The 24,596-nt window shown below is 36.9% G+C and overlaps 1 protein-coding gene across 2 annotated transcripts in view; it reads right to left on the bottom strand.

Annotated features, from left to right (window-relative positions):
* Nucleotides 1-24,596, bottom strand: part of LOC108712409 (teneurin-2) — a 1,104,728-nt gene that overhangs the window by 56,591 nt on the left and 1,023,541 nt on the right. For both annotated transcript variants that reach the window (XM_041588750.1, XM_041588751.1), the window contains 6 exons: nucleotides 16,494-16,637; nucleotides 14,173-14,422; nucleotides 10,882-10,902; nucleotides 7,240-7,472; nucleotides 5,930-6,084; nucleotides 3,950-4,824 (listed from right to left, as the gene is read on the bottom strand). In XM_041588750.1, coding sequence (XP_041444684.1) covers nucleotides 3,950-4,824; nucleotides 5,930-6,084; nucleotides 7,240-7,472; nucleotides 10,882-10,902; nucleotides 14,173-14,422; nucleotides 16,494-16,637 — 1,678 coding nt within the window. The remainder of the gene's footprint in view (nucleotides 1-3,949; nucleotides 4,825-5,929; nucleotides 6,085-7,239; nucleotides 7,473-10,881; nucleotides 10,903-14,172; nucleotides 14,423-16,493; nucleotides 16,638-24,596) is intronic.

Here is a 24,596-nt window from a genome sequence, read left to right as displayed (position 1 = left end):
CCTGTAGTACAGGTATGAAGATGAAAGAATATAATGGGTCTGCTCCTGCTTGGCTTTCTTTATTTCCGTGGAACGCCTGCTGGGTTTTTTTTTCATCCATTTTTTTCCCCTAAATCCACAATGTCTGGCTAATGGAACAATAAGCTGTGCTGTATCTAAATGTGTTTCTTAAAATCCCCTTTTTATATTTAATGTAAGCTGAGCGAGCATTTAAATAGTTTTGGTGTTGATTTATTTATTTGTTGCCTTCTGGGATCCCCCCCCCCATTTGGATTGATAATATAACTCCTTGGGATACTTAGATGACTACTAGCATTAAAATCCAAATTCTCTGCACAGAGGTTGTCATAGTAACCCCTGGTGCTTGTGAGTGAAAGCAGAGGTGAGAAACTGGCTAAAATATTACTGCCATGTAAAAATAAAGCTATTGATGCTTATATTGAACGGCACCTTGTACTCTGCTTAAGATTTTATTTTCATTCCTTAAAGGCTATTTAATGTGCTTTTTTTATGGCTGCTTTCGAATATACTATTATGTCTGATGGGGATTCTCTAAGGGTGTGTATTGTGTGTCCCCAGTGATAGGGTAACATAATCTTTACACTAATGGCTTGAGATTCTGTCATGTACTGGAGGCTCAAAGAGCTAAGTATGTGTCTAAATAGTCTTAGTGACTAAATTGTCATTTCTTGTGACTAGAATAGTGGATAATAGGAAAAAAAACTGGTATGCAGGTCAAAATTAATTTATATAAAACCGTGAATCTAATACTGTTAACATATGTAAAGGCTTTAGCTATAGTACCACTAATTTTGCTGCTATTACCCGTAATGTCAATCATCTGTTCAAGCACTTCAGGTGACTGATATATTGGTAGGGGGAGGGCAACTAGTAAAAATCGCAGTTCATGAAGGGGCAGATTTATCAAAGGTAGAGGTAACTTTTCAAATGAAAAAATTCGAATTTCGAGCTATTTTTTGTGTACTTCGACTAGGGAATAGTCCAAATTCAATTCGAAGTTGAAAAAAATTTGAAAATGTACTGTCTCTTTAAAAATTCGACTTCGACCATTCGCCATCTAAAACCTGCCAAATTGCTGTTTTAGCCTATGGGGGACCTCCTAGAACCTATTTGAAGCCATTTGGCTTTTTTGTGAAAATCTTTGAATCAAAATCGATCTAATGCGCTATTCCCTCGTTTCGTATGATTCGAATTCGGCCAAATACGGACTTATTCAACCAAAAAAAAAACTTTGACTTAATTTCGGTTGGTCTTTTTGAATTCGAATTTTTACGTTTTTTTTCAATTCGAAATTCGACCCTTGATAAATATGCCCCCATGTGTCGATGTCCAAGGGGCTGATTCACTAAATTTGAGTAAAGGATTCGAAGTAAAAAAACTTTGAATTTCGAAGGTCTTTTTGGGCTACTTCGACCATCGAATGGGCTACTTCGACTACAACTACGACTTCGAATCGAAGGATTCAAAGTAAAAAACGTTCGACTATTCGACCATTCGATAGTCGAAGTACAGTTTATTTAAAAAAAACTTTGACCCCCTAGTTCGGCAGATAAAAGCTACCATAGTCAATGTTAGCCTATGGGGAAGGTCCCCATAGGCTTGCCTAAGTTTTTTTGATCGAAGGATATTCCTTCGATCGTTGGATTAAAATCCTTCGAATCGTTCGATTCGAGGATTTAATCGTTCGTTTGAAGGAATAGTCCTTGATCGTTCGATCGAATTTTCTGCGCTAAATCCTTCAACTTCGATATTCGAAGTCGAAGGATTTCAATTCCTAGTCGAATATTGAGGGTTAATTAACCCCGATATTCGACCCATAGTGAATCAGCCCCCAAATGTTAGGTTTTTTTAAGCTAACTTTTGTACATGGATTGAGAATGTCCAATGGACCAATAAGAAAGATAGTGCATCTGTGATTGGGATACCTTCTCTCTCTCTCTCTATAGAGAGAGAGAGAGAGAGAGAGAGAGAGAGAGAGAGCTTTTCTCTTCTTTCGATCTTTATGTATACCTGCCCAACTAGGTAGTAACCCGACTGGTACTGCATTTTACCCAATCCCTTCATAGTCACATACCAGTACTGTCCATTAGCTTTATTACCACATTGGTTGGTGCTTGATATGATTCAAGTATTCGTTGCCATGATCATAGGTCCTAACAACACCACTGACTTGAGCCGCTAGTTGGATCTCAACATTCTCAAGTGCCATCTGAATCAGTTGTACAGGCTGATACATTAGATAGCTTTAAGAAGGGCTTGGATGGTGTTAAGCAAGTGAGGGAATACAGGGTTATGCGAGATAGCTTATATTACAGGGACTGGTCTGATCTCTGTACCTCATTTAATTTAAGCACTGATGATTGTTACTGAATATGGAGACATATTGAGCAATATAGTGTATTAGCCCTGTACATATTGCTACACTGTTGCCGGTTTATTTCTCACTATTCACATTTATTTGACTGTCTGTGTGATACCGATTTTTTGCTTTTATGTATAATATTATTTCTTTTTTCATCCACCCACACTGACATAATGACGTCATTGGCCTCCTTTCCCGCCACCGAGTGTTTAAATGGTTGGCTTTTGCATGTGTATTGCACTTTGAGAAAGGTTAGAGTACTACCCGAAACGTTAGCAGTTTTTTGTTGTTGAATAAACACCTCTTTAATTTTTCATAAGATTTGTTAGTGCATGCCTACTTTCGGAGATATATATAGTGAATAAAGTACCCCCTCTTGTAAAATATAAGGATATTATAAGTTACCAAGGAGTTTCATGACCATATAAAAGCACGAGGCCGAAGGCCGAGTGTTTTTATACAGGTCATGAAACTCCGAGGTAACTTCTAATATCCTCATATTTTGCAACTGGGGGTACTTTATTTATTATAATACACAAATTTCAGTGAGTCGTGACAGAAATGACATCAGAACTCACCGTTTATAACTGATGACATCAGAACTCACCGTTTATAAGGATATAATTTACAAGATATTCATGGCTTTTGTGTAATATATATATATATATATTATAAGTTACAGAGGAGTTTCATGACCATATAAAACGGCTGTTTTTATACAGGTCATGGAACTCTGAGGAGGTAACTTCTAATATCCTCATATTTTGCAACTGGGGGTACTTTATTTATTATAATACACAAATTTCAGTGAGTCATGTGACAGAAATGACATCAGAACTCACTGTTTATAACTGATGACATCAGAACTCACCATCTATAAGGATATAATTTACAAGATATTCATGACTTTTGTGTATTATATATATATATATATATATATATATATATATATATATATATATATATATATATATATATATATATATATATATATAAGTAAAATGAAAGCTGTTGCACAACAGGGTCTTGCAAAAAAAGTAATTATTTATTGTTTCACAAATCGACTTTCGACCCAAAGGCCCCAATGAGGGTCGAAAAGTCGATTTGTGAAACAATAAATAATTACTGTTGGGCAACAGCTTTCATTCTACTTTTATACATATATTCTGTTAGCACCAGGGCAACAACCAAGATAAGTGAGTGCAGGAGGCATCCTACGATTTTTTTTGTATATATATATATATTAGGGTTATATATATAATGATAATATACTGAGGCGATACAAACTTTTAGTTACAGACAGGAAGTAGGACACCTGATTTTGCCATTTTCTGAACCAGCACTTTGTTGTCTCACTTTAAGCATTATGCTTTTAAGAAGATTGTGTGGCAACCAGGCTTTTCAAACGATGTAATGTCCCATCTATTCATTAAATGAGGCTTTTCTTTAGACACCACGAAACAAAAAAGAAATCTCTGAAAACAACTGGAGGAAAGTTATGGCAACATGTATAAATAGATCAGCCAATCTTATTAACAACATGTCATTAGACCACTTTGTACTTACTCATAGAATGTTGTCCATCCAGTCTCATCACTTTTTGTTGTCAAAAGGCCACTGTTTCCATCATATGTCATCAAGGCTAGTTCTAGACTTTGTGTTGAAACGGACTTTAGACCACCATTGGCAGTTAGAGTCAGAGTCATAATCTGATTGTCTGGCATTAAAATGTGACGCGGATTGCCATTAGCGTCTCTCCGAATTTTTAAGGAGTTTCCACTGTTGTCTGTTACTTCTGACACATCGTTTTCAGTACTGTAGGTGAAATTGTATAAGTATTCTCCTGTAACAAGGCTTTGTGTATACTGATGAATTCCATTGGCATTGAAGATATACAACTCCTGCTCTCCAGGGGATGCCACCTCATACTGATTAAATGAAGTAAGCACGGGTTTGTTTTGAAGAACAGCTCTAATACGTATATTCCCAAGGTCAGCAATGTACACTGTGCCATCGGGAGCCAATGCTAAGGATGTTGGTGAGTTTAGAAAGGCATCTGTGGCATAGCCATCATCACCAGCATAACAGTTGCAGTTGACATCATCTTTGCAGTTGCAGTCAGAAGGTGCTCCGGCTAAAAGAGATATTTCACCATTGGTTGTTACTTGGCGGATGCGATTAATTTTCTTTTCATTCGTCTCTGCAATGTAAAGTATCCCAGTGTGTGATACAGCTATAGCACTTGCAGACTCAAGTGCAGAATGAATAGCCAGTTTGCTAAGAGAATAGTCTATCCCCGGTACCTGACAATGCATTGGACGTCCGGCTATGATGCTGACTTGGTGATTTTCTGTAATACGTAATATAACATTGTTTTCCAGCACATATAGAGAATTATCCATTGGATTCACTGCAAGGTCTGTTGGCCATTCCATGCGAACCTGTAAAATATTTCAATCATAGTTATATGGCCTTGCTGAGTTGGATGTGTTATAAAGATATTTCTGATCCACTATGTGATCACTTTTTTCACTATATGTTTTTAGTAAAACATATTCTACCCAGAGAATAGTTTAATGCCATACTTTTAGAACATTTTAGTGGCTTTCCATTTCCATTACATTTAGACATATCCTTTGACATATAGAAAACCCGGTAGACAGATATTTTTCAAGAGTAATATTAGTTTAAAATTTTCGTTTCTCATCTGTTTTTTTTAAAAAAGTTCATTAAGAAATGTATACGTGTCTTTCTGCTTTGTAGGAATGAGAAAGACAGTATATACAGGTTTTCAAGTATTAGAGAACTATTTTAACTAGCACACCTATTTCTTTTTTTCAAATATAACAGTAAGTTCATATGCCAAGGATCAAATACACTCCCTTGTTTAATAAAAATCATGAAAGTGAAAGTTCTTCTGTTACTGATCTCTTTTTGGGACCTATATTTTTTTTATATACGCAGCATACCTTGACAAAATGAACAAATGTATCATTATTTAATGGTTAATTTTGCCATACAGAGTACCGTAAGATCTTGCTGTTTGACAATCTTTGTCCAATGAGTTTACCAGATGGCAGGCTGGATAGGCTCTGGATTTTGCTCTCAGCCACATCAAAATATTTTCCTAATCAAATATTTACCAGTAAAATCCTATTTTTTAGGGCGTGTAAACCAATTAAGCTACTGAATATCTTTCCATGCTTGGGACCCTTTATATGCTCTTTTTATCCAAAAGCATTCCATTTTATTTAAAGAAAAAAATAGGCATTTTTAGTTCTTTGGCACCGTAAAGGTCCAAAATATGAATCTGGGGAATTCTGAAGGACACCCTGCAATATTCCAATCTTCAAGTCTGGAAAGTTTTAACAAAAAGGAAAATAATTGATAAATACCCTATAATAATATAATTATAATTTATTGATGTTCATAAATCAGCCTCTGTATTGTGCAAATACAATATACAATGGGGTTTATACTGTATACTTAAAATTCGCTAAATATTAAGTCGTGCACTAAGATTAGTTGATACTTGAAAAAATTTACCTGAGTAATATCCATACTTGAGTCACAACTCAATGGTCTGCCTGCTGCAAGGTCATTGGAACCTAACAGAGTAGAAATGATTCCATTCTGGTCAACTTTACGGATCATGGTTGCATCGACAAAGTATATTAGCCCATACTTATCAACTGCAATACCTAGAGGGAAAAAGAAAATGATTATATTTTACTGCTTGGTATAAAATACCCATTTTAAAAATTAAGTACAGGTAGGGAAATCCCATTATCTGGGAACTTCAAATTATGGGAAGAACATCTCCCATTGTGTGCATTATATAGTGAATAAAGTACCCCCTCTTGTAAAATATAAGGATATGATACGTTACCGAGGAGTTTCATGACCATATAAAAACACGAGGCCGAAGGCCGAGTGTTTTTATACAGGTCATGGAACTCCAAGGTAACTTCTAATATCCTCATATTTTGCAACTGGGGGTACTTTATTTATTATAATACACAAGTTTCAGTGAGTCATGTGACAGAAATGACATCAGAACTCACTGATGACATCAGAACTCACCGTTTATAAGGATAGAATTTACAGGATATTCATGGCTTTTGTGTATTATAAGCAAATAATTTTACTTTTCGAAAATGATTTACTTTTTCTCTGTTATAGTACATCCGTAGCTTGTACTAGATCGTAACTGAGCTGCATGAATCCATATTGGTGGCAAAGCAGTCTGATTGGGTTTATTTGATTCTTTGTACTGTATTTATTTATGTACATGGGTTACATGATGTATACACAAACAGAGGACAATTATTATAAATTAGAAAATGAGAATAAATAATAGTACCTGATAGTAATACGATAGTAAGGAATAGGAGCTACTTAAGTAATAGTAGAGGCTTTTCTGAAAAGATGCTAAATAATGTTTTTTTTTTTTTAAAAAAAACAAAAACCCAGAAACACAACAGGATGTGGACGGCCCATTACAGCAGAAGGAATAATGTGTTTAAACAAGAATTTCATGTTCATTTTTTACAAAGAACACTAATCCACCTACCAGCACATATAAAAGCATTTAACCAGTTGAAATACAGAACTAAACACACATGTTGGACATGTTGGTGATATATAATAAGATGATAATAATAATACTAATAATCTAGCCATGATAAAACAAACAATGGTGGTTTCACATTTTGAAATATGTCTCTGGTTTTTTTTTCTTTCATTTAACAATTACATTTCAGCTAGAATACAGAATTGAGATCCAGGTGAGCAATCCTAGCTGATGTCCCAAGACAGACACCATAATGTCACCATGATATTTTCCTCTTACTTACCTCGAGGATTAGTCAGGATTGCATCCACAGCCTTCCCTCCATTACCACATCTGGCTTCATCAAAGGGCATGCACTGTTCTCCATTGCCAGCTATGACTTCTAGGTTTGTTGTGAGATCTTTGGCTGCTGTGAGAGATTTGATCTTGTATATTCTCCGACTGTTGGTGTCTGACAGATATAAAGAACCTGACACAGGGTCTACAGCCAGATAATACTTGTGTGCGATGTTGTTGCTGTAAAACAAAACAAAACAAAAAACCCCAGAAGTAATTAGTTCTATCAACTTAATTTACATGTTATTAAATAAATCCCTATTAGAACTACACACACAGCTCCGAGAAAGCCAGCAAATCAAAAGGAATGTCAAAGCTTGTTGGATATCTTTTCTTTCAGTAATCTCAAAGAGGGAACAAGATTATAATTGCTTTTGATCTGTAGTGGCACAGATGTGGATCTTTTTTTCTAGGAGTGTGTTTACACACAAGAGTCAGGGAAACATGGGCCAAATAATTTGATCTGGTTTTTAAACTGATAAAATGAAAGTCTTATATAGCACGTTCTTTTGTTTTTATCAACTTTACAGATAAACGCAATGGTTTCATAGCTGCCCTGTCACACAGTAAGCAATATAGTATAACAGATGTAAATAATGTAGGTATCAGAACTACAGCACGAAGAGCTTTACAAAAATAATATTGTTCATTAAAATGGCAGTTAACTGGTACAACACAAACCTATACACAACCAGGGCATGAAATTACTTTGGTGCTGCCGTTCTGGAAGTGACAATCCATGACTATAACTGAACGGGTTATAGAAGGTGGATTATAGACAATAAGTAAAACAATTCAAACCAGATTTAGAAATGTTGGCATATCAATATAGGAAAGGAATATGAATACTTTCCTATTAAAACAACTATGAAAACATCTGTACACCATTAGGGGCAGATTTATCAAGGGTCGAATTTCGAAGTGGAAAATACCTCGAAATTCGACCATCGAATTGGAATACTTCGGGGCAGATGTATGAAGGGTCGAATATCGAGGGTTAATTAACCCTCGATATTCGACTAGGAACTAAAATCCTTCGACTTCGAATATCGAAGTCGAAGGATTTAGTGCAAATCCTACGATCGAACGATCGAAGGATTATTCCTTCGATCAAACGATTAAATCCTTCGAATCAAACGATCGAAGGAATATCCTTTGATCAAAAAAACTTAGGCAAGCCTATGGGGACCTTCCCCATAGGCTAACATTGACTTCGGTAGCTTTTAGCTGCCGAAGTAGGGGGTCGAAGTTTTTTTTAAAGAGGCAGTACTTCGACTATCGAATGGTCGAATAGTCGAACGATTTTTAGTTCGAATCCTTCGATTCGAAGTCGTAGTCGAAGGTCGAAGTAGCCCAATCGATGGTCGAAGTAGCCCAAAAAAAACCTTCGAAATTCGAAGTTTTTTTACTTCGAATCCTTCACTCGAGCTTCATGAATCGGCCCCTTCGACTTCGAATACCAAAGTTTTTTTACATTGAATTTGGCCATTTGCGGTCGAGTAAAATCGCTCGGTCGAACGGTTAAATCCTTCAAATCTAATGATTCGAGGATTTCAGCGAACGATCAAACGATTTTTCTTCGACTTCAAAAAACTTAGAAAACTGCTCTGGAAGGTCCCCATAGGCTAACATAGCACTTCGGCAGGTTTAATTTGGCAAAGTATTTAATTGAAGTTTTTCTAAAGAGACAGTCCTTCGATTATCGAATGGTCAAATATTCGAACTATTTTACTTCTAATCGAATTAGAAGTCGAAGTCGTAGTATCCTATTCGATGGTCGAAGTATCCGAAAAATTACTTCGAATTCCGAATTTTTTTACTTTGAAAATTCCCTCGAATTCACTTCGACCCTTGATAAATCTGCCCCTTAATTTAAAAGAAAAAGTTTAACAAAAATTGGTCAGCAATTTAGAGGTTTGAGACTGATCTGCTAATTTATTTCTTGCAAAAAAAAGTGACAGCTATTGAAAAAAAGAAAACATCGAAAAGATTGTGTAAAATTCACTGGGGGTTATTTATTAAAGTCAGAAACTATGAAAACCAAATTTTTAGTGGAAAAAAAATCTAATTTTTCAGAATTTATTATACCCAGAGGGTATTAAAAGTCTGAATAAAAAAGTACTTCAACTCAGAAGTCAATGGGAGGAGTCCTGAACATATCCTGATCTTCGCTGGGTTTTTGCAATAATCCGAAGATTTTGTGGATTTTTTTCACGCTTTTGTCGAGTTTTTACCCACACAGAAAATTTTCAGAAAAATGTATTGATAAATAAGGGAAAAAAATCAGTGTGGATTTAATCGGAATATTTTACAAAAAAAAATATTAGAAATTTTCGGATCCCCTGATGTGAAATATAACTGATTCAACCTGAACTATTTTCTAGTCTTGCTGGTCAGTTTTTTTTTAATTACAGCCCAGGACACAGATGTTTAATGGAACATTGCTTTGATCAGTTAAACTATACATCAAAAAGGGGTTTTAGTAAAATAATACAATACAGCCTAGAAAAGAAGCTTTCAGAATTGTATAGAAGATGACACATTTCTATTAATGAAAAAAAAATCTAGGATTTGTGAGCAAATGTTATATGTTTGACATCTTTATTATTTTGCTGTCTTAACAGATACTGCTTACTTTCTCAGAGAATATATCATATTATTGAATTCAATTCAATATTTTACCTATAAAAGACTTCTATAGATATCAGCTTCATTTCAGTTTGGGACAATATCTAAGTTAATCTTTAGAAAGATAATGTAATAAATAAGTATAGAGAATGCCATTTATGAACTGCTAGGTGGCTAAACTAAAGATATCATTATAGAGGAACTATTGCAAAAATTAAATTGAATATAAGTTTCCTCATACTGAAATGATAAACTTTCTAAATACAATCAATTAAAAATTCTGTATCTGTTTCTGAAGTTTATCTTCTATTCCTCTCTCAGCATCTATTTCTTCTCATTCTGTCTTCATTCAGGAGTTGGGTGTCAGATGAATGATCCAATATATCTTATAGGGGGGCTTCTTTTGCCTAGAAGATGTATTAGAGCTCACTCTATTAAAATCCCTTCTTTCTACATTCAGAATTTTTGCAAAATGCAGTTATTTTGTTACATTTTGTTTGTACTGGAATCAGTTATTTGAGTGAGCTCTAATACATCTGCTAGGAAAGGGAGCCCCCCCTATAAGGTATATTGGATCCTTCATCTGACACCCAACTGCTGCATGACGACAGAATGAAGAGAAACATATGCTGAGAGAGGAATAGTGAATATAATCTTGATTATTTCAGAAACAATGCAGAATTTTTAATTGATTGTATTGATAAAGTTTCTTATTTCAGTATGATCAAGCTTATATTAAATTTTCATTTTTGCAATAGTTCCCCTTTAAGTTAATTTATGGAGTGTCCAATACATGGATTAGCAAATGGATAATACATTTTCCTGATCAGTGGATCAGTTGCTAATATTGCAAATAGCAACCCATATCAGTTTGGGTATTATTAGCAGCAATGATTAGCCATTTATACAAAGTATGCCAAGAAAAAAAAATGATTGTCATTTTTTAAAACCATTTCCTTACCTATGTTTAAAGTCTTTGTTTCTTTAGAGAAAAGATGGGAAGCAAAGTGAGAAAGAGAAGGAAAAGTAAGTTAGTTAGCCAAGTAAAAGCAAGAGACAATATTTTTTTAGATTGTACAGATAATATCAGATAATTAAGCAGCTATAGATCTAGTTAACAAAGCAACATAATTGATAGTTTTCTGTTGGGAGTTTGTAGTATAGAAATAATACACAACAAAGGAAAAAACCTTGACGAATTTGTTAAATAAAAACTTAAAGGAGAGGGAAAGTGTTCTTGCACTTGGGGGTGCCAAATGTTATCGACTTACCGTATATACTCATGTATAAGCCGACCCGCGTATAAGCCGAGGTACCTAATTTACCTAAGAAAACTGGAAAAATGTATTGACTCGTGTATAAGCCTAGGGGTGAGAAATTATTTTAGGACATGGCCAATTTAAAGCTTTAACGTTGCTGCTTACTCACTGATCTGAAGCATGCACTGACTCCTCCATGCTGCTGCACATACTTCTCCCCCCTCCTCGCTTAATTCTGCTCCAGCCCCTCCCCTCTCAGCTCTTGTCAATCAGTCCTCCCTCTCAAATGACAATGGTAGCTCACAAACTTACACGGAGGGTTAAAGGAGAAGTAAACTGCCGCCTCCTTTCCCCCTATTACGAGGCTGCAGCGTCCCAGGGCACATCACAAAGGGAGAAGACGCGCGCCTCCGCTCCCTGTACAGGTGCGTGCTCGTATCACAGAGTGAGCGCGCACCTCATCGACGTCTCGAGCGCTACTCTTCTAAACTTTTGTGCGCTCCTACGCGCAATATGGTAATGCGCACACAGTACTGAGTACTGAGTGACGAGAGCTGAGAGGGGAGGGGCTTAGGGCTAAAGAAGCCACGAGCCGGGAGAAGTATGGGCAGCATGGAGGAGTCACTGCACACTTCAATCAGTGAGTAAGCGGCAACCTTTTTTAGCTGACCCGCGTATAAGCCGAGGTAGAGTTTTTCAGCACATTTTGGGTGCTGAAAAACTCGGCTTATACGCGAGTATATACGGTACCTGAAACCCTGGGCCGGTGCTCCTATTAGTAGTGATGGGCAATTTATTCGCCAGGCATGAATTCGCGGGCAATTTTGCGCGATTCGCCGCCAGCGAATAAATTTGCGAAACACCCGCTAAAATTCGCCCGGAAAAATTCAAAAACGGGCGCCGGCGTCAAAAACAACACGCCGGCGCTGTTTCGCGAATTTTTTTTTTTTGTCGAAGCGAAACGTCTCAAATTCGCCCATCACTACCTATTAGCATAAAACTGCACTGGCCCGGGGTTCTTCCAGCAAGCACCACGTTTTCCTCTTTCTTTGCGCAACTGCAAATGTGCAGTACAGCAAAAAGCCAAACGTTTACTAAAAAAGTCGGCTATTTCCTTCTACTGCGCATGCGTCTTCTCCACTAAATTTGAAGGAAGAAGAAGCCAGAAAAGAATCACTCCATGGTGCTTGCTGAAATAACCCCCCAGGCCGGTGTCGTTTTCTGCTGATAGGAGTATCGGCCCGGGGTTTCTAGTCAGTAAATACAATCATTCGGGTGCCTAAGATTTGCACCCCCAAGTGCAAAAGGACGTTCCTTCTCTTTTAAGGATAAACGTTCTTGTAGCTTCTTGGGGACAAATTCATCAGCAGGACTTGTTTCATATATGTAAAAATAAATGGCATTGCAGTGTCAGTCCTTCTAAAGCTGCAGTTGTGGTTCATTTGTTGTGATTGCCATAGGACCTCAGTTACAGTAGGCCCCAAGCCACATATAGTAATACCATCTCTTTCTTGCTGTTTTCTCTTTAGAAATGCTACTGAAAATACCGTGCTTTGCTTGCCTATGCCTGTGCCAACAGTGATTTTGATAGAGGGCAATGCAGAATAAATCACTGGTGTAATTGTTACAGAAATGTGCTGATGTGTGCTTAATGGATCATCGTCTGACAGAGATAAATGTCACTGTTAGTCCAAAGGACATTAGCAAAGCTCAAAACATCTGTTCAGAGTGTCACTTTCTCCTTCACTGATGAAGAGGCCAGCAACACATTGCTCCTTTATCAACACGGAAGGCCTTCCCCATCTGTGGAAATACTGTACCCTTAGTGAATTATTCAGTGCGAATGAATTCAATATTTTAGAGTTCTTTAAATTCCATAAGATGTTTGCGTTGGAATTGTGTTTATGCTTAAATATTAGAACTATAACAAGAGCAGCTGATTCCAGCTCTTGCTCAATAAAACTTACACAAATGCTTTGAGAAAAGAAACATTTACAATAACTTAGGGGCACATCTACTATTGGTAAAATATCGAGGGTTAATTAACCCTCGATATTCGGCCGTCGAAGTTTTTCACTCCTTACCTGTTCCCTTTTTCCACAATCAATCTAGAGAAATGAGGAATCTCACACTAAAATATTTTTCTCCCACAGGTTGAGTTTTTTCTGAGATTTGCCACACTAGCATTTCTCTAATTGAAGGGGCACATTTACTATGGGTTGAATATCGAGGGTTAATTAGCCCTCGATATTCGGCCGTCGAAGTAAAATCCTTCGACTTCGAATATCGAAGTCAAAGGATTTACCGCAATTCGTTCGTTCGAACGATCGTAGGAAAAATCATTTGATCGAACGATTAAATCCTTCGAATCGAATGATTCAAAGGATTTTAATCCATCGATCGAACGATTTTCCTTCGATCAAAAAAGCTAGGAAAGCCTATGGGGACCTTCCCCATAGGCTAACATTGTACCTCGGTAGGTTTTAAGTGGCGAAGTAGGTGGTCGCACCTAAAGAGACAGTACTTCGACTATCGAATGGTCGAATAGTCGAACGATTTTTAGTTCGAATCGTTCGATTCAAAGTCGAAGTTGAGAGTCAAAGTAGCCAATTCAATGGTCGAAGTAGCCAAAAAAAACATTCGAAATTCGAAGTTTTTTTCCTTCTAATCCTTCACTTGAGCTAAGTAAGTGTAGTGATGGGCAAATTTGTCCCGTTTCACTTCGTCGCAAAATTTCCTTTGTATTTTACGCAACATTTATGATGGCGGCGACATTTTACGTGCATTGGGCGTCTGTTTACTTGTCGCCGGTGTCGGAATTGTTGCAGGCGTCAAAAATCTTTTGAAAACGTATTAGCCGGTGGCGAAACGTATATTTATTCCACGACAAAAATAAAACACCCTTAGTGGTTCTGAGCTGTGTCAGGTCAGTTATATAATTCACATTAATAAAAACATTCTGCCTAAATTTCAAGTCAAGATTAAAAACTTACCGAAGCTCCAAAATACTGGTGACATTTCTGGAGGGAAAGATGCGTCTTATGTAATTAACATCTCCAACAAAGAGGCTTCCGTCGATACCAACTGCCAGAGTAACGGGAGCCAATAGCTTGTTTCCTTCAGCTAGACCATTGCAGCTTGGACAGGAGATGCTCCTTCTACGTCCATTCCCCATTATGCTGGTGATCACAGCTGGCTGCTGTGAAAGGAACTGATTTTCTCCACTTCCTTTGTGCAGTATTCCTAACAAGATAAACAGTAATGACAGTAATGGTGAATTGAGACAAATTTAATTGGTTTTTAATGCAGAAGTATGCTTTACATTTCAGCACCCCAGTGACTAGCAGCTTACAAAGGAACATCTGAGAATTTTTTTGATCGTCCTATAACTGGAGAATTAAAGAGTTTAGGACGAGGGGGAAAATATACAGAAACAACTAAAATCAACAATTCATTTACATTCTTTGTATAATTGGATAAAAAAGCTGAGAAAATAAAACCCTTAGTCAAAATAGTAGGGTAGTAGAATAACACCTAAATGTCCCTAGAAATCCAATAAATATTCATTAGTCACTCCTCAAAATTCCATAAAGCCACAATTATTTTTGACACCATTGCATTAGAATGTCATAATGATCACAAAAATGTCTGACTTAACAATGAAACATAAGATTAGCTCAATTGTCTTATTTGAGTAGAAAGGTCAAAGGAAGCATCGAGGTTATTTCAAGCCTGAAATGTATACACCAGTTATCACACAAACTCCTTCCTTGAGAGCAGATAAGAATTGCAAAGATGATGTCTTTTTATAGAACCACAAACATTAAATTATATTATATTGGGGCAAATATACAAACTATTTGAAAATGTAGAGGCATTTATAGAAGCTTGAGATGTTTACTAAGTTAATGTGATTGTTAGGAAAGTATTTTTATATATTTTTATATGTATTAAACATTGAACAAATAAAAATTAGTTTAAAGCATGTGCCCTAATACCAGTACAGGTCTCATAATACTATTTGATATTTATAGCAGGTCTGGCAGTTATTAATTGCCCAGATCATGGGTTGTTCAATTTGTGAGTTAATGGAGCAAGAAGCTGTCTTTCAATCTTTTATTGGAGTTTACATTTATTCAAAGGACTCAGATTTGATTAAATCTAGCATGGCAATCCAGAGCTTTATGCTCAAACCTAACTGAAGAAAGAGTTTTATTAACAAGGTTTTCATGTGCCACCTCTTTTCTCCATCATTTTAACACCACTAGTTAATTTGCAAGCATGATAATGACACAGTCGATTGCCATCGACCAGACCCAGGAGACATACTGTATTTCAAGGTTGCAGATGCAGGTAAAGGACTTCTTCCAGAGTTCCCTAACAATGGACAATGTCCTGAGTTCCTCTTGTAATGGACAAGTCAAGTGAAGGAACTAAACTTTCCCAACATGAACACCCTACCTTTGGTTGTACAGGTATGGGACCTGTTATCCAGAATGCTCAGGACCTGGGGTTTTCCGGATAACGGATCTTTCCGTAATTTGGGTCTTCATGCCTTAAGTCTACTAGAAACTCATTTAAACATTAAATAAACACAATAGGCTGGTTTTGCTTCCAATAAGGATTAATGATATCTTAGTTGGGATCAAGTACAAGCTACTGTTTTATTATTACAGAGAAAAAGGAAATCATTTTTAAAAATTTGGATTATTTGGATAAAATGGAGTCTATGGGAGACAGCCATTCTGTAATTCAGAGCTTTCTGGATATCGGGTTTCCGGATAAGGGATTCTATACCTGTACACCCGTTTTCCTAGAAAACCCTTTGAAATCATTTACTGACTGCATATTTCCTCCTAAATGATTACCTTATTAGTGAATAAATATATATAACTAAAGGTAAACAACTTCTGGTCAGCCCTGATTATTTTAATTTATATACGGGTTCAAATATTGAAAACAGTAGCAAAAAAGCAAGGCAGGGCTAGCTTTTTATTCAACATAAGACAACATAAACATCGCAAAGGACTTATCTAGAAGTTCCATGGCCAGAGTAATATCCCAGACATACAGTATATGGGTGAATATCTATGTCTCCAATATTGCCCCCAAAGTTTCATATTTCATGAAGTTATTGGTGAATTTATTCTGATACGAACTTAATCATGACAAATTAACATCAACAGAAGGCCAGGAAAATGGCAGTTTTTATGCTGGCACCAGTTCAAAACTTAATGGAAAATGGTGTATATTAATGACAAAATCTTTAGGGACCCAGTTTTAGAGAGGCAATTGTTAATGCAACAACACTTACCACTCCTTATGTTCAGTACATGCTGTTTATCCAAAGACCAACCACCGAGGTTTGAAGGATCCAGTTCAAACCCTTGCAATATGGCTGTACGTTTTTCCCACAGAATGAGACCCAGGCACGTTTCATATTCAAATCCAACAGAAACTAGAAGATAAAGCAGTTAAAGAGTTAAATTCCACCAAGAGACTGGCTATTGAGCTGCACTGTAAATACAATAAAAATAAGAAATATATCACATTGTAAACCCCTAACATTTTTTATTTAATTAACACAGAAATATAGGCTACTTCAAAAGCTTTACAGCTAAGGACTCAAATGTATAATCTTGAACACTTTGAATAATAGAATGGTAGATAATATATAAATCAGAACATCTTGAATAATCTAGGACTCGCGCTCGTTTTTTTATTCTTTATTAGGATTACAGTTTAATAGTTCATCTTCTTTCAATTGCCTAGAACATTTGCAATGCAGTGATAAATGACGCTATCTTCTCTTTGTACTTTTGTATTCCTTACTGGAGTTTCACAGAATCTAACATTTTAAATAGGACATCTGATGGCAATTTCAAACTCTTTTAACATCATAAATATTTATCTTAATTCATTTTTATTTCCAATTAATTTGCAAGGCAATCATTTAGAGCTGTTCATTCCCCAAAGGCCTTAAGTAGAATTCTATAACAATAATTTGCCAGAGATCTCAGATGTGTAAGTGCTGTACATGTCTTTATAAGTCTTTAGCCTGTGTGGGTGTTTAGGATGCCACTTAAATAGGGGATACCTGGCTTACAATTTACACTCTGGTACTAATGGGGTGATTCACTAACTTCGAGTGAAGGATTCGAAGTTTTTTTTGGGCTACTTCGACCATCGAATGGGCTACTTTGACCTTCGACTATGACTATGACTTCGAATAGAAGGATTCGTACTAAAAATCGTTTGACTATTCGACCATTCGATAGTCGAAGTACTGTCTCTTTAAAAAAAACTTCGACCCCCTAGTTCGCCATCTAAAAGCTACCGAAGTCAATGTTAGCCTATGGGGAAGGTCCCCATAGGCTTGGCTAACTTTTTTTGATTAAAGGATATTCCTTCGATCGTTGGATTAAAATCCTTCGAATCGTTCGATTCGAAGGATTTTATCGTGCGATCGAAGGAATTATCCTTCGATCGTTCGATCGAACTATCTGCGCTAAATCCTTCGACTTCGATATTTGAAGTCGAAGGATTTTAATTCCTAGTCGAATATTGAGGGTTAATTAACCCTCGATATTCGACCCTTAGTGAATCGGCCACTAAATGTGTAGAAAATATATTGCAAACGAACTGAATGCATTATATGTTTGTGCATGTACATTTATTTTACTTTCACTATGTAGCATTAAAAAAAAATTACAATATTTGCCATTGAAAAATTGAGTACACAAGAGAAGATGGTACGCAAATAGCAGATACAAGACGCCATTTTATTTGTACTTTTACACTGCTTTGCAGACTTTCTGAATTTCTGCAGGTCACTACATTCTGTTTTGTAGCACAGAGATCTGCATCTTCCCCACAAATACAATGCTACCCCCTACCTGTCCCCTAACTTGCGTATCTTAAGGAGAAGCAGAAGATACAGGGCACTCCAAAGGCCTGTCTTGGTGGTAGATAGTAAGGACTGGCCTGCACTTGATGATGTGCTCTGCTCCTCTCGCTACATTATTTCCCCAAGGTACAATTGCTTGTTAGTTGAACCTTAGGTGGTGTGTTCTTGCATCCCTTATTCCTCTAGCACATGTGCCACAGGGAAAAGTAAATTAACGCTAGAGCCCTCAAATGTAAAACCTATTGGTTGGTATGCTCATGATTAGATGCTCTTAATTTAATATTATAAGGAATGCACCGAATCCAGGATTCTGTTCAGGATTCGGCCTTTTTCAGCAGGACTCGGATTTGGCGGAATCCTTCTGCCCGGCCGAACCGAATCCTAATTTGCATATGCGTCAGGGAGGGAAATCGTGTGACTTTTTGTCACAAAACAAGGCAGTAAAAAATGTTTTCCCCTTCCCACTATTAATTTGCATATGCAAATTAGGATTCTGATTCAGTTCGGTATTCGGCCGAATCTTTTGCGAAGGATTTGGGGGTACGGCTGAATCCAAAATAGTGGATTCGGTGCATCCCTAATTATAATACAGCAAAATGTTTACTAACTTCCACCACTGGCATCAGCATTTAGGATATTCGATTTATATCAAAAGAAGCCATATCTTATTTTATGCCTATGTATCATTTTTCTTTGTTTAAATTAGAATTAATTTTTTGCATTTTTATTATATATTTGCAGTATTATTATTATATATTAATTTGTGCTGCATTTTTTGCAGCCTGGTATTAGTTACATTGTGTAGATCCAAGAATGCAAAGGGTATAATTTACAAGGAGATACACTGAAAAGGAGGACAGAAGGGGCACTGGTTACGTGCAGCATGCAAATTCTATTTAACTTTTCTGAGCATTTTATCAAGGAAAAAAAAATGAAAATCCAGCTCTTTCCTCCCTGATTTTTAAGTGTATAATGAATATGTAGAAATCATGATGAAAGATGAATAGTTTGTGATTAGACCCTTAACAGGACAACAAATTGCCATTTACCTCTGACTGCAGAGAGAGAGGACTTCGAAAAATAAAAATGATTAAACCAGATGAATAGGCTTTTTCTGCTTTTAGACAGTAACCTGAAGGTTGTGGTTACCCTACCAATAAATTACCAGAATGAATAAAATTGAGATTGACTGACAATCACTTAATTCTCAATGCTACTAATCTACTAATACTAATCATAAGACAAAGTTTCACTTTTTTAAGATCTGTAAGGCATTGCTATTTTTATTCCAGTTTCAACCAGGAATCAAAAAAGTTATTAATAAAGGTTCTTGTGCCTGGTCCTTACAAGGTGAATATAGTGACAAGGCATCAGTTCAGTCTACTCTGGTGAACTCTATACACTTGAATGGAAGGTGCAAAGTACAAGGTGCATGGGCAGAAGAGAGACTAGGAATTAAAATCTGACGAGTGGAGCGACTACTTCCAGAATTCCCTTAATGGATACTTTTTTGTGTCTGCATTGGTAAATAGTGTTGAAATGAAGGGTAAACTTTAAGGGGCCGATTCATCAAGGGTCGAATATCGAGGGTTAATTAACCCTCGATATTCGACTAGGAACTAAAATCCTACGACTTTGAATATCGAAGTCGAAGGATTTAGCGCAGATAGTACGATCGTACGATCGAAGGATTATTCCTTCAATCGAAGGATTAAATCCTTCTAATCGAACGATTCGAAGGATTTAAATCCAACGATCGAAGGAATATCCTTCGATCAAAAAAACTTAGGAAAGCCTATGGGGACCTTCCCCATAGGCTAACATTGACTTTGGTAGCTTTTAGCTGCCGAACTAGGGGGTCGAATTTTTTTTTAAAGAGACAGTACTTCGACTATCGAATGGTCGAATAGTCGAACGATTTTTACTTCGAATCCTTCGATAGTCGTAGTCGAAGGTCGAAGTAGCCCATTCGATGGTCGAAGTAGCCCAAAAAAACTTCGAAATTCGAAGCTTTTTACCTTCGAATCCTTCACTCGAAGTTAATGAATCGGCCCCCTAAGTGATGTAAATCACTGCGGAGTTCCTGACAAATAGGCACCCCACTGTGATCTTCACTTTCCCTGTCCTTTGAGCTTGCAATATACAGTACTAGAGAATATACAGTATATATATATATGCATCCACACATGCAGATTTAGATAACTAAAGACTAATACAGGAGGTAACAATAGTTCTGTTTGTTTCATTTTGAATTCCAAATTGTGATGGTCAATTCAATTTGATAGTTCAACCCACAGGAAGACCAAGGGGTTATGTGGATAGCCAGTCTCCACTGCTGTACTCTTTCTTCCCAAGTCAAATCAGTAATTCTGTAAAGGAGTCATGGATGAGTGTATTGACCTTCCACTGTTATATTCTCACACTATTTTCAGTTTTACTTGAGATATCTCAAATAGGGATGTAGCGAACGTCGGAAAAAAAGTTCGCGAACATATTCGCGAACTTGCGCAAAAATGCGAGCGGTTCGCGAACCCCATAGACTTCAATGGGAAGGCGAACTTTAACATCTAGAAAAGACATTTCTGGCCAGAAAAATGATTTTAAAGTTGTTTAAAGGTTGCAACGACCTGGACAGTGGCATGCCAGAGGGGGATCAAGGGCAAAAATGTATCTGAAAAATCTGCCTGTGTGTGCTTGGAAGAGATAGTGTAGGGGGAGAGCTGTTAGTGATTTCAGGGACAGATGATAGTAAGTTTGCTGGCTAGTAATCTGCTTGATACTGCTCTGTATTGGAGGGACAGAAGTCTGCAGGGATTTGAGGGACATTTTAGCTTAGGTAGCTTTGCTGGCTAGTAATCTACTGTTCTCTTTAAACAACTGCCATACGTTGACCTTGTAGGCATTGTTTGCCCAGTTTTTTTGGACGCAGCCACTGAAGCACAGTTGCCAGAAAAAATATGCCATATAAATGCTGAAAATAGTCATTTTTCGCCATACGTTGACCTTGTAGACATTGTTTGCCCAGTTTTTTTGGACGCAGCCACTGAAGCACAGTTGCCAGAAAAAATATGCCATATAAATGCTGAAAATAGTAATTTTTCGCCATACGTTGACCTTGTAGACATTGTTTGCCCAGTTTTTTTGGTTGCAGCCACTGAAGCACAGTTGCCAGAAAAAATATGCCACATAAATGCTGAAAATAGTCATTTTTTGCCATATACGTTGAGTCAACGTATGGCAAAAAATGACTATTTTCAGCATTTATATGGCATATTTTTTCTGGCCTCTGTGCTTCAGTGGCTGTGGCCAAAAAAACTGGGCAAACAATGCCTACAAGGTCAACGTATACACTACTACAGCGGTGGATACGGATTACGTAAAATATATGAATGCTGCTTGAAAAAAGTGACTCCGGTGTTTTTTCTGGAGACGGTAATATTATGGATATTTAGACAGAATGTGAACAAGGTCACACAGCTCGATGGCGGGTTGAAGAAAACAGTGTGCAAATAATGCCTACAGGGCAAATAATGCCTAAAAGGTCAACTTATACACTACTACAGCGGTAGTAAAATAAAAAAAAGTAAAATAAAAAAAAAATGAATATTAAAAAAAAAAATTAAAGTTGGTGCTGCTGAACTACTAGGAGCAGCAGATTAGCACACCAGTCCCACTCCCCAACACTGCTAGACTAATAGCACTGGGCTCTTATAGTAGTAGTAGTAGTAGTAGTAGTAAAACAACAAAAAAATAAATAAAAGCAGTCCTTACAAGGACTACTGTTATTGCAGCAGTCAGCAGATGAGATCAGAAGCAGGACAGCTGCCCACTGCAGCTACATACAGAGCACTGCAGTAGAAGGTAGATTACTAGCCAGCAAAGCTACCTAAGCTTAAATGTCCCTCAAACCCCTGCAGACTTCTGTCCCTCCAATAACAGAGCAGTATCAAAACGATTACTAGCCAGCAAACTTTCAACTGTCCCTGAAATCACTAACAGGCAGCAGCTCTCTCCCTACACTATCTCTTCAGCACACACAGGCAGAGTGAAAAAACGCTGCAGGGCTTCGGTTTTTATAGGGAAGGGGAGTGGTCCAGGGGAGAGCTTCCTGATTGGCTGCCATGTACCTGCTGGTCTGGGGTGAGAGGGCAAAAAAAAGCGCCAACAATGGCGAACCCAAAATGGCGAACGTCGCGCGACGTTCGCGAACTTCCGGCGAGCGCGAACACCCGATGTTCGCGCGAACAAGTTCGCCGGCGAACAGTTCGCGACATCTCTAATCTCAAAAAGGAGTGGCAATTAAATCAAACCAAGTATGGTCAGAAGTTCACCTTCTAATTTGTTCTATTGTTCAATTTCTAATTTGAATGATGTGTCTTTCTATAGATGCAACTCCAAATCACTTGTTATTTGCTAAAGTGATTTATAAATATTCAAAGTATTAAAAATGTCATTGTCTGCATCATACTAAATAGTTTTTAAAGGTAATCTAACTAAATACCACTTTGGTGGCTGGGACATTAAACCTTCTCTTAGTCAACATGGGTTGGGGAGAAGCGGACTGGACGGTCAATGCTATAGAAATGCATTCTTGAGGTTTATTTATTTAAAGGCACTTTTAACCTCAAATAGTAGCAGCATTTTGTTTAGATTCCAAGGCTTGGAAAGACCTAGCACTCCTTTCAAAAAAACATAATAACCTATACTCTGCTAACAAAATGAAATGCTTCCACGGATTGTAACAGAAGTGTTTTGCTGAGCCCTGTAGGTCAGATGTTTTTTTGCTATAAATGAAAACTTCTAGAAATTTAACACACAAGACTCAACGGATGGCTTCTGTTACACCGTACGGAAACAGCAATGTGTCATAGAATATAGCTCCCTTTGTAAACTTACATTAGTGTTTAACCACTAGAACTGGTTAACACAAAGTTCAAGCAATTAGTCAGACATTTCAGATATGATTACGCCCTATGGCATCCTTTTCACATGTAAATTATAACTCAGGATGTAATCATACCTTAACTGGATGACCATTTGAAGAGGATTAATCTTGTGGAACTAATGAATTGTAGAAACTGGGTTAATCAAGAATCCGTATCATACTTGCAAGGCAATTTTTATTTGTCCAAAAGTTGGAAAGGTGACAGGAAGACAAGGGTGAACCAAGCAAAAGTATAAAGTGCTAATAAATATCTTCTGATTGTACAAGGCTTTACTGTACATTTCTAAAAATAGTTTGAATAATAAAAGTTCAGTGTTGAATAATAAAGTTTGTGTGATCCCTAACAATCTATTGAAAAAGACAACGCAATCTATACCAAGTATTAAACTCTAAATTCTAACCCCACTTTTATCAATAATTCTCCCTAGTCCATGCTCTACTAATCAAGCAAAAAAAATATTGAAAGAATAAAAAAAAACAAAAAAGAAAGAAAAGAAAGAAAAAAAGGACGAAAGAAAGAAAGAAAAGATGATAGGACATAGGACAAATGGATAGATGGCTCAACATCCAAAAATAAGTGCTTAAGAAAATCTTAGATAGTATTTGAAAGATAACATTTAACAAGGAGAAATCTTTATGCCATAAAAATTATTGCTATATTTACCTGCATTAACCTGCTATAAAAAGAAGCCATTTGAAATGTGCTGTTTTACAGTATAAAGTAACACTAGCATTCCCTGCATCATCCAAAAGTCTGTGGGGGTCATTTATCAACACTGGGCAAATTTGCCCATGGGCAGTAACCCATGGCAACCAATCAAATTGCTGCATTCATTGTTCTACTTGCAGCTAGCTTTAAAAAGCTATTCACTGATTGGCTGCTATGGGTAACTGCCCATGGGCAAATTTGCCCAGTGTTGATAAATAAACCCCACTGTATCCTGAATAGAATGTGTATGCCGTAAGCTATTTCTTATCATATGGCAAAAGTCCACAATCATTTATTATTCATATTTTTTCAACAGCTTAAAACACTGCAGAAAGAGAAACTGGAGTGGATTGCGTGAACTCCAAAAAGTTTGATTTAAAGTCACTGTTCCCAAACTAAAACATTAATTTTCTTTATTAAAGTACATCTTTATTAACAAATAGGACAAATTTGTTTCCTCCCACTGGTCAAAAATGTTCACAACGTTTCATGACAGTTGCCATGACTAGCTGAGTTCTTTTGCCAAGTCTAGCACAGTTTAAAGGTTTTCACTACTTTCTATTATGATGTAGAACATCAGTTAACCAAGTGTTTTTTTTCCCTTAACCTTTGCTATGTCTCCCCAAATGTAAGCTAATAAATATATAAAGGAGACATATAGGATAAATGAAAAAAAAACAATTTTGTTGGCAATTATAAGTAATATATGGTTTTGCTTTTACATGGTGCTCAAAATTAATATTATCTTTAAAAATAGCCCCTTTATTGGAACTCCCCATAGATGTTCACTGATCCCTTTCCCTGTTTCAAATGAGGGGTGGGCGTGTCCTTATGGTCCCTGCCAGAACCACAGTAG

The sequence above is a fragment of the Xenopus laevis genome, chromosome 3S, assembly GCF_017654675.1.
Source record: "Xenopus laevis strain J_2021 chromosome 3S, Xenopus_laevis_v10.1, whole genome shotgun sequence".
NCBI classification, from domain to species: Eukaryota; Metazoa; Chordata; class Amphibia; order Anura; family Pipidae; genus Xenopus; species Xenopus laevis.
The sequence above is the reverse complement of the archived record's forward strand: the minus strand, read 5'-3'. Positions and strand labels throughout refer to the sequence as shown.